The 11,982-nt window shown below is 38.1% G+C and overlaps 1 protein-coding gene across 1 annotated transcript; it reads right to left on the reverse strand.

Moving 5' to 3' along the window:
• Positions 1-675: 675 nt before the first annotated feature.
• Positions 676-8,874, reverse strand: wnt2 (wingless-type MMTV integration site family member 2). The gene is made up of 5 exons (XM_067420542.1): positions 8,576-8,874; positions 8,130-8,350; positions 5,803-6,080; positions 5,386-5,650; positions 676-1,073 (listed from the first exon to the last, which is right to left on the reverse strand). The coding sequence occupies exons 1-5, from the start codon at positions 8,656-8,658 to the stop codon at positions 868-870; spliced, it is 1,053 nt and encodes a 350-aa protein (XP_067276643.1). The 5' UTR covers positions 8,659-8,874; the 3' UTR covers positions 676-867.
• Between the last annotated feature and the right edge of the window lie 3,108 nt (positions 8,875-11,982).

Below are 11,982 nucleotides of genomic sequence, written 5' to 3' on the forward strand. Positions count from 1 at the left end.
GAATTGCTGCGGTTGGTTCTGGTTTGAAGGACATTTGATGTTGCTCGCTGCGACTGCTCACTGGTGGTCTCCCTCGGGCTTGAGCTGCATGGTGGCTGAAGTTTGCACCGGGCTAGCATCATCCGGGCCATCGTCATCAGCGTCCGGCATGATGTTGGGATGTTCCGCTTCTCGGCTGCGCCGCTGTTCCGTCTTGCATTGCGGCCGTGGAGCGGCTTGGACTTCTGCGCCGACCCCGGTGTGTCCACAGAAGTGCCCGGAGAGCTTTGTCTGCCTCCTGCATGGTGCTGCGGCGATCCCCACCGTCTGAATCGTCAAGAAGACCCATCATCTGGTCTTCAGCTGTCATGCCTCGACGACATCATCAGGACACTGCCGCTGGGAGAAATTTAAAACATGGAGTGGACCACAGTGTGCTGCGGAGCTAACAGAGACTTCCACCATCAGCTCTGTTTCTGTTCACCATCAGCTCTGTTTCTGTTCACCATCAGCTCTGTTTCTGTTCTGTTTTTTGTGTTGGTTGATTGTTTGTAGTATTCTTTATGTTTACATGTTATTCATTTTTTGTTATTTTTTCCCCCCTTTGTTGCACTTTGAGATTCTTCGGAATGAAAAGTGCATTATAAATAAAATCTATTATTATTATATTCATCTGCACAGTCACACAGAGCCAAAGACAACCAAAACAAATTTCTTCCACAAAATGCAAAAGTTACATAGTGTACCTTTAAGTTGCTGGTCATTTGTGTATGCCATGCTGCAATGTCTGGTCTACTTTTATCTAACTTGCCAGAGAAAAACACTGTACAAGGTCAAAGGTTTGAGGTGGGATCTTTAGTTTGGAACTGAAGTGCCGGAGTGGTGGGGTCATGACTGGGTTTTGCAGGTATGCACATCTACCTCCTCTTCGCAGTCCCTGCAGTGAACAGCACAGCACCAGTGGAACTTACACTCACACTTGGTGGTGCGGCTCACACGTGATGTGTCATAGCCCCGCCCACAACACATGACCTCACAGCTGTCAACTCCACGGGACGTACGGTTGCATATTCGCCCACCTGTGCCCACAGATCCTGTGATAAGACAAAAATAAAATGAGACCTCATAGATTTTAATGAGAGAAATGAAACGGCTACATCAAAACTGTTCAAGGTATAGGCCCTCACTCAAATAACCATGTTGTTATGCCCTGGGCTACAATGACATACACTAAATGATATAAAGTGGCCAAATGAATATGTCATTTAGCCAACTAACATACATTAGATGAGGTTTGGTCCAAACTGCAAAAATTACTTGTAATAATATTGAAAGCATCAACAAAAATGTGTTGAAAACTACAAACCAATCTGTGATGTGTTTTCCATTGTTTTCCAGCAGGTGTTTATGATATTGTCAGCTTTTTTTGAAAAGTTTACATTCAGATGCAGCCCTATCCGCAACAAATTGCAATGCACTGTGCATTCTAACACCTTTCTATTAGAACCAGCATTAACTTGAGTAATTTGAGCTACAGTTGCTTATCTGTTTGACTGGACCACACGGGCCAACCTTCGCTCCACACGTGCATCAATGAGCCTTGGCCGCCCATGACCCTGTCGCCGGTTCACCACTGTTCTTCCCTTGGACAACTTTTGATAGATACTGACCACTGCAGACCGGGAACACCCCACAAGAGCTGCAATTTTGGAGATGATGTGACCTGTCGTCTAGCCATCACAATTTGTCTCTTGTCAAATTCTTTACGCTTGCCCATTTTTCCTGCTTCTAACACATCAACTTTGAGAACACTTCACTTGCTGCCTAATACATCCCACCCACTAACAGGTGCAGTGATGATGAGATGATCAGTGTTATTCACTTCACCAGTCAGTGATCATAATGTTATGCCTGGTTGGTGTATCTCCAGGTCAAATTGTTACTACTAGCCTGAAATAGCCAAAATTATTAATTAAAAGTGATCATCCACATATTTTCATCCATTAATATTGATACGTTGTACTGCTGGAATCTTTTATATTGGGATAGTTTACCCAAAACAGTCAGTCATAATCTTACCCTCAAGTTGTTCCAAACCTGTATGAATTTCTTTCCTTCTGTTAAAGGTCCCGTTCTTCGCGATTCCATCTTTCAAACTTTAGTTAGTGTGTAATGTTGCTGTTAGAGCATAAATAATACCTGTAAAATTATAAAGCTCAAAGTTCAATGCCAAGCGAGATATTTTATTTAAGAGAAGTTCCCTTTCAAAGCCTACAGCGAACGGCCGGTTTGGACTACAGCAGGAAGTGCAGCGATGTAATGACGTCACTAGAACCGTTTGTTGACTAACTCTCCTCCCACAAGAACACGCAAAATAGGGGGCGTGGTCTCGTTGCTCTCCCACGTGGAGAAGAGCGCGCATTCAGTGTTTGCATCTCCCCGTTATGGTAAGAGGCAGGACCTTTCCGGGCAAAGTGTGCTAAGCTGCTGTCCAATCACAACACGGGAAGCGCTGGCCTAATCAGAACTCCTTACGTGTTTCTGAAGGAGGGACTTCATAGAACAAGAAAATCATCAGGCCGTTTTTACGTTTTTACAGCGCTGTACAGATAAGTAAATTGTGTGAAAAATACTGTGTTTTTACACGCGAAACATGAACTCATGTTATATTGCACACTGTAAACATAATCAAAGCTTCGAAAACACGCAAAGAACGGGACCTTTAAACAGAAAATGCAATATTTTGTTTCCAAACTGTTTCTGTTCCCATTCACTTTCATAGTAGGAAAACAATACTATGATCAATGAGTCAATGGTGCCTGACAACTTTTTGGTTCCTGACATTCTTCAAAATATCTTATTTTCTGTTCAGCAGAGGAAAGAAATCCATACAGGTTTGGAACAACTTGAGGGTGAGTAAATGATGACAAAAGAAAACATTTTCTTTTTGTTGGACTCTCCCTTTAATGTAGTGGATATCTGAACAAATTCCTGAAGAAAGCAGACCTCAACTGAATAGTCATGTGTAGTGCCTGGCAGATGTCTGATAGTGTCCAGACAGCGCTGTCTTGAAGAGGCTGGGTTTGTCGGCACCATGTAAAAGGATGACCGCTTGGTCCTTGGTCAGATGAGGGACTGATGATAGAAGCTATCAACCATTTCTCTGGGTCTTCATCACATACTCATTTCATCGGCTCTAATCTCAACAACCCCGCCCTCTATGAGGCTGACGCGTCGCTGATTGTTGCTGATACAGAAATTGCTAAAGACCTTGTATAAACCCTTGCTTTAATGCTCCCTCTGAGTGACAATCTATAGCCATTGTTTATAAAGATCGCTTCAATGCCAATCAACACCCAGAACTATAATCAACCATTTTTCTTGTGGTTTAACCAATTTAGTGTAAGAACAATCCTACAGTGAAGGCCAGAAAACTGCAAATCCCTTCAGTAACGCCAGCATTGGTATGTCCCCGCTGCTCTATTGAACTCAATTGCAAGTAGGCAGGCATGTGTCTGGGCATGACACGGCCACTCCCCCCCCCACCCCCCAACAGCAGTTCATCAGGCTGGTATGCTGGGCGGATATCGTTTACATCATGGGCAGCCTTTACCTGCGTATGGATCTGCTTATTGAATTCAGATGAGGGGGTGCCAAGAGATGAGTTTAACATGTGTGCCCATGGTGAGAGCTAGTAATTGATTTCACACTTATGCAGTAGAGGTATAGTCTAAGTCTCCTAAAACTGACATCAAACAGACTGGTCGGCCCAGAGTTTCTCACAAACCACCATGGTGGAGAGGTCAGAATTAAAATATGGTCGCCATGATTTTTTTTTAAAAGTACCTTGAAAGATACTAATGAGAAAAAATGACACGATTTAAAAACATTACATTAATAAACCTGACATGTCATATCTTCGAGTCTATCGTCATCATGTTATTTTTAAACCTGTGTGATTTTATTTTGAAAAATGTCTCGGGCTGCATCTGAAATCACACTTAGTTTCCTACCCCACTATATATACCGGACAAAAAACAGTATGTGAAAAGTACCCAGATGGCCTATTTCATCTAGCAAGATTTTGAAATGAGCATCTGATGGGACACTTTGGTATCCCATAAGGCCACAGGACAGGATTTGTGAATGACAGTGAAGCAACGCAACTGACGCCGAAAGTCACATGACCATGACAACTTGATGGATATATTATGTCCAGATTAAATTTACAATACATACATTCATTCTATATAGTACATCTTTGTTTTTTTAATGGTCACAAAGTAATTACTCATTTTAAAGAAGTATTTAGAGTATGCGATTTTGGATGGAGAATTTTTTGTACTATTTAATGAAAGTCACTGAGGCTCAATGTTATTTTGGACCCCATTGACTTCCATTGAATTGACAAAAATATATATATATATTTTTGTATTCTTCTGGAGAAGAAAGAGTCACACAAGTTTGGAACAACATTTTTGGACGAGCTAACCTTTTAACTGTATTTCCAGTTTTTATGATCATGCTAAATTTATATGCTTATAAATGGGTAGTTATACTGACATTCAATAAATAATAAATACCTAAAGTGGGTTCAACCTTCATCTCAGGGCACTTAAAAGAGACATGACCTACCTCTGTAAATATTCCTGCCAGTTTTAGGCAGAAAATATAGAGGTGCCGCCGTGGAAGGCAGTGATTTATAGCATTTGCGCGTAGGGATTAAATTTCAGCTCCCGTTCTGCCCACAAAACTGTGCTAATGTGTCTAAACACAGCGTCACCTGATAGCAGGGATCATCTGCAGTCTGACAGGCACCCCCTCCCTTACTGCTTCCCATAGGTACACCTGGTGTTATTCAGTATGTACACACACACGCACACACACTGAAAAGTAAAAAGAGATAAACCTCTGCCTAAGGGAGGGAATCTTTACCGGCATTCAGGTTACAGGATTGGGTTATGACTATTGTGTATGTAATAACCAGCTAAATAGCTCTCGTCCTCTGATTACAACGGTGTTTGGGGGCAAAGACTAATGCCTTGCTGATTTTAAGCACAGTGTGGGAGTCTTGAAGGGTGTAGACATAAACAATGGGTTATGAAACATGTTGGAACACTACCGATTTGATATATCAACTTAATTCACCTCTTGGGAAAATAATTAAAAGGATAGTTCACCAAAAATTAAAATTCTGTGGTTATTTACTAAATTACATTACATAACTTTCTTTCTCACGCAGCACTAAAGACAGTATTTTGAAGGAAAAAAAGTCTATACAAAGAAAGTTAATGGGGTTCATTGTTGGTTTGGACCCCACTGACTTTCACTGCATAGACAAAAAATAAATAAAAGTTAGTCATTCTGTTTCTTTTTAAGGGTTATGGTTTCCCCCAGCACACTTACCAGACTCATGGTCCCATATACAGTAGTCAGGTGAGTCTTCAAAGTAGACCAGGTCATTTTTGGTAGGTCTCTTAAACATCCTGTAGGCACTGGTGAAGCCTGTTCCATACTGGTTCATCACCACCTGAATGGCATTGTTGTACTTTTTGCGGAGATAATCACCAGTCTGCCTGAAGTCTGCCATGGCTAACCAGCAGGTACGCACATTGCATGAGCCACTGACACCATGACACTTACACTCTAGGTTCATAAAGCGCTTCACTGCCTGTAAATAAAAAAAGAAGACAGTGTGTAGTAAACCTCTGAATGCTCTGTCTCAGGTTGCATGAGAATATGGTCATGGATTATTATTTGTTAAGATTTTATTTCTCAATATGTGTCTAAGCAGCCGTTTTTGCAAGAGCACAGGTTTGTTACCTTCCTCCCTGCACGGTTGTTGTGCAAGTTCATGAGCGCTCGTGCATCTCTCTCCTTCCTCTCCTTGGCGTCGATGAAGACCTGAGTGAACTTGATTGCATGGTCAACATGATCGCTGCACCCACCCCAGTCGAAAACTCCTTTGTCATCATGAGACGAGCCCTTTTTTCCAGGGTCGCAAGAGCAGTTTTCTAGTTCACCCTGACTGCACGCTCTGGTCAAAGTGTAGACCATACCTGCTGAGGAGATGGCATAGACAAAGGCGGCCTCACGACTGCCTAAAAAACACAGAGAGGGAAACTAGCATTCAGTGAGCATAAGAAATTTTACATCAATTAGAACGGAGCCGGAATTTATTTTATATATCATATTTAGATAGTTACTCTCTTACATTGTATTTATTGTATTTTTTTTTTTTATATTTCAGAGATTAAAATATATATTATATATATATTTTAATCTCTGAAATTTTTTTAAAAAAAAATACATATATATATATATAAAATATTATATACACACACATAAATGATTATACATATTTAATTTGATATAAAATAATTTTAATTACATTACAAGTTTCTTAACTTTTGTATAATTGTTATTAATATATACATAGACATAATTATTTTAAATTTTATATATATTTCATTTTATTTTGTATGTTATAAATTATACAAGTATTATATAAGTAATACAATTAAAAATCATAAACACATTTGTGTTTCGTCATTACATTTAGAGGTCAAATCAATGCTCACTTCAAATGGTCAATGGTCAAATCAGTTTGATCATCTTCAAACTGAAAAAATACTCATAATCTCATAATCCATTATAAAAAACATAAGGTTTACTTCTGAAAGATGTCTGAGAGAATGCGCAAAGATGATCACGGTGGGAGAAGGAAGAAAGAACGAACAACAGTAACGAGCAATGCTCGAACAAAAGTTATAAGCTGCAGCTTTTCACATGTGTACCAAAGATGTTTCCGTTCAGCCGCTTTTTCAGAAAGAAGAATGCCTGCCATGAAATCCCTGCAATTGTTTTAAATTAGTGAGCTGACATTGACAATAAGTAGATTCTCACAGTGTCACAGAGAAGTTAGGAGTCTTTCTGGGAGGTCTGAATACCTTAAAGCAAGAAGATTAAAGTCAGAGGTTTAACCTAACTTTAATGTGCAGAGCAGCTTAGAGGCCTGGGACACAGAGTTACTTTGCGGATGTTCCCATTGATTTTACATGGGATGAGAAAATAGAGCAAGAGACACTTACAGTCGCAAACCTAAAGTCACAAAACTGGCAATTATACACCTAGTTAAAGCCTCAAGCTGCTGAGCAGTTCTGAATTACTCACCAGACACAATAATCCAGCCTTTGTTCCCTAAACTGACATAAATCTTGAACACAATGAAAAGTAAAGGATACACTTGCATGCTATTGAGACTTTTGTGAGTTAACGATTCAAATTACAACTAGACATGTGTTGTTTATGAGTCAATGACATGGCTTTTTTTTTTTTTTTACTAAAATGCAATGCATGCAGACAATGACTAGAATACACATTTTCTAGTATAAACATGGTTATGATTTATGAATTTACACTCTAAAAATGCTAGGTTGTCATGTTTGGGTCATATATGGACAAACTAATTTTTAAATGTAATTAAAAAATATATATAATTTGCTGTCAACAGTTTGTTGTCTTGTGAAAAACTTGGGTTACAATGCCTTTTCAAGAGTCGATAAATCAAAACCATTTAGCAGAAAATGGCATAAAAAATATTTTTATGCTAACATGAATAAAAGGATTAGGCTACATTACTAAGAACTGGCCACATGTTATAAACATGTTTTTCCTTCTTTTTTAATAATCTCACCTAGATGAAAAAGACATAGGCTAATATTAAATGTATTAAAAATGTACTTAACTAAGCATGTTTTTAGTATGATACAAATGTATTATAAGCCTACACATACATTTTCTAATATATTTAACAGTACGTTTTTCCCCCAGGCTGACATCCCTATGTGTTATTGTCCCATATAGGTTACTATCTTTTTATACTATCTAAAAAATCTGATAAAAATCAAACCACATCAATACACACTGCTGCACACAGAGATGAGCAAAGAAGGGTCAAAAGCACACCCAGTTAATCAAGTTTTACTTTCTGTAATAGGATCTGATATCAGATAAGGAATTTCACTGCAGTTTGAGTGCAGAGAACACACACACACACACACACACACACACACACACACACACACACACACACAGTATGAGCAGCCCTTATAGACTTGAAACAATACACTTAAGCCTCAGCTACTCACTTCGATGCAAAAGCCTCCCAAAAAGATTGTGCTCGCGCGCCATGGTGTTGCAATTCCATCGGTGGTTCCTGAACTGGTGCTGACATTCTCCAATCCAGTTTTTAATTCCAGCTCCTATAGCCTGCATCACCATGGGATGCTGGCGGCACAACTGGCGTTGTTTGTTAATTAACCCCGGGATGTTGTCGCACATCACTTGCGATCCAAGAGTTCCCATGTACCTGCATAAAAGATGAAAGCACAGGGAATGAGCGATGGGAATCTCTTATAGTCATCATGTTTCAACACAACCGCCTACTCTGCACATTCAGTTCATAAAAAATAAAACATTTCAATACAAAATCCAATCTTGCTTACCCATAACTTTTTTTTAACCACATCGTAGCCTAAAACTATTTTAACGTGTTAACGTGAAAGCATTACTAAAACATAAAAACTTTACCCACCACCACGACGCGTCGACCCTTGATGTGAACCAGCAAATTGCCACGGACAGATAAAAACATATTCCACTTGGCAAAAAGTTCATATTATAAAGATTGTATTACACTCATTCGTTCAGGCACTTGTCTGCAGTTTAACAACAAATAAATGAAACACAGAGTGTGTCGAATTCTGAGGCGGTCGGAGCAAATTGGTTATTTACTCTCCCAGATGAAAAACCACTGGAGTGACGCGACGCAAGTGAGCTGAGCGTCAAAGCATCGTGAAGTGTGTGATGTGTGGCGCTGCAGACACAGCCTTGATGCTCGTCCTCGCTCTGAAGTGGCTGCAGATAGCTGATGATCTCCTATCAGGTTTAAATTGCTTACACAAGGGGTGGGCGCAGTCCTGCCTCAGGAATGAAGTGAAGAAATTAGATGTCTGAAAGTATCTGTTCAGGCTAGCTTGACACCAGCCACAGGTTTTGGCTTATTTCCAAAGCAGCGAAAGTGTAGAATGTAGTCCAACGTGAAATGCCTATTCATATAGTCCCAGCACTTTAATAATAAAGTGAATAATAATGTAAATAAACATAATAATAGCCTATTAGTAGTAGGATTATTAGGTTACATGTTTATGTATATTCATATATAAAGAATACCCAAGACCTTTTTTTTGTAAAAGTACTTTGGTACTTTTTCATGGCATTAGGCTACATTGTTTTAGAGCATAAATTAATGGGGAAATAAATGTGTATATATACTAGAATTTTATATATAATCTGTCCATTGTAGTGAACACCAGACTCCAGTTGTTTAAAAAAAATAAAATGACACTATAAGACATGTGCAATATATTAAAACATTTTTCCATTCAATATTTTTTAAACCAAACTTTGTAAAAAGATAATTTTTAATAAGTAAAAAAAGTTATAATGGATTAATTGATATACAATTTTTGCACTATGTGGGTAAAATGATGGGTTTTCCCATTGGATGCAATGTACTGTATGTATATTAAAGTGTTATTGGGGCAACATGTAATGAAGAAATAAGTGTAATAATGGAAGTGTTATTTCGCAACATTTACATAATATCTAATATTTCATAGGAATATGAATAATTTATTTCCCTATACACTTGTCTCTCACCAATGCCTGATAAACATGCTTTGGTTATTTTCCTTTACTGTTTTGTAACAGTCCTATTTTGATTTGAAACCCCACAAGATGTTGATTTATTTCAAACAATTACAACAAAATGTCAGATTTTCCATCAGAGTGCTCACTTTGATCACTAAATGAATGTACATTTCAAAGACCAAGTAGAAGCTATATTGTCCTGGTGAAACCTCAAAACATTTGACATCTCTGAAAAGCCCATGTGCTTTTTACAGGACATCCAGAATTGTAAAATAACGGTGTAAGAAAATTAACTAAAATATAAATGTCCACTACAGTGGACAAAAGTCTATTTCCCACTCCCAAGAGGATATAAAATTATCCATTTATAGTTATAAAATGGTTAGCCTATTGAATTGGGGATCAGATCTGAAAAATAGCTCTTAAATGGCTTTTCTCAGAGAACAAGGCTTAATTGACTGAAAGCACAAATACTTCTCATCCGATCTTCTCAACAAACATGTTCTGCTCTTGATGATGTGCAATGAAATTGGATTATCACATTCTTTTGAACTTTTCACGAACTGCTCAATTGTCGCACAGAATATCCTCTATCTTTGATCACCAGTTATGTGAAAGAATTAATTTGTCCTCCTTCCTTGTATTGTGAGGTCCTTTCCACTGATGGGAACCAAGATTATTAGGAAAACCGGATTCTTCTTGTGATCTCTGTGAAAAAGGCGCGGTCGCGAGAGAAGACTTGTCATCGGTAATATGATGGAATTTAAATTGGCCTAATTTCATCCTTTTCAAGTCAATAAGGAAAGACTATTCCTCTCAGTGGTTTTGAAATACCATCCCTAAAAAATATAGGCCTATAATTAGTCAAGAGATCGCTTGAGTCTCACTCGGATTTTTTATTATAAACATTAGGAACTTAAAATTGAACCAGTGTGCAACTTATTCAATGACTCCCAGGGCAACCAACTTAAATCTTTCCGTAATTGTCTGGGCTTAATCGGTCGAGTTGTCCTTTTGTGTCCCTAGCAAAGCCATATTACTCTAAACAGTAATCCAAATATTTTTCTGATGAATGGCGTAATTTGTCAGATTGTCAAGTTTTACACATGTAAATTGAGGCATCGTCCAATCAAAAAATCTGTGGCTACCTTCTGAAACGAATGCCAATTTTTCCCCTGCTACCACCGGCCTATACATTTAGCACACTCTGATGAACTTGTAATCATTTAAAAGTGTTTTCATAAGACACAGCATGCTTATACATAAATAATACATTTACAGACTCAACTGCAGAGAACCTCCTAAACAGTGTTGGAAAATTGTCCAAAAATTAGAGCTCTCTATAAACTTCAGTTGCTACAGTCAAAAAAACTACTTGTTGGGTTTACTTAAAGCATGGTCAAGTGGTTATATATACTTATATATTGAGTAATTTTAACAAATAATTTGGTTATATGAACAAAAATTCAAATGAAGATGACAATTTCTTTAAGTAAATACAATCCATTTGAATTTGTGCAATCAAACAATCCAAAATACAAAAATAACTCATTGGACAAACTCAATTTAATTGAGGGCAGGAATTCCATCCAATAAATGTGTATATGACTGGCCATAGCTTAAACACAGGCAGCAACCTTCTGCATAATGGTAACCACGAAAATTACAGAAACTCCTCTTGATGTCCAACATAACTGAACATTATGTTCAGTTATACTGAACATAATACTGAACAACATAACTGAACATTATTATCCTCTTGATGTCCAACATAACTGAACATTAAACACTACAATCTTTCCCTGTACTGAAAAACAAGTAAAATAACACTTAAATCCCTAAATTTACTCTCCTAATGCAGTCCCTTGCAAAACATGCTGGGAACTACAGATCCACTGACCGAACAATTATTAAGTGAAGCGATCAATAATCATTATTAGTAGAAACAACTAATTAATTTTAAGTGAATGTACAGTAGTTACATACATTTTTTTAAAGTAATGTGAACAAGGATGATTTGAATGCAACTAACAGTGAAGGTTAATTTTGAGTGACATCAAGCTTTTAGCATGTGGAATCTGTTGAACTTCCCATTTCCCACAAGCAATTCCTACATTATTGTAAAAAAGGTTTAAACTCGTACCCAACAACACATACTTGACACTGTTTCAGCTTGGAGAACGGGTTCATCTCTCACCTCTTCCAGGGAGAGTCAGATGTCAAGTGGTTCTTTTAAACGCATTATTTGGCATAACTTCTGCTCACACACAACATACAATGCATGCCACC

This window comes from Pseudorasbora parva, chromosome 16 (assembly GCF_024679245.1).
Source record: "Pseudorasbora parva isolate DD20220531a chromosome 16, ASM2467924v1, whole genome shotgun sequence".
Taxonomy (NCBI): Eukaryota; Metazoa; Chordata; class Actinopteri; order Cypriniformes; family Gobionidae; genus Pseudorasbora; species Pseudorasbora parva.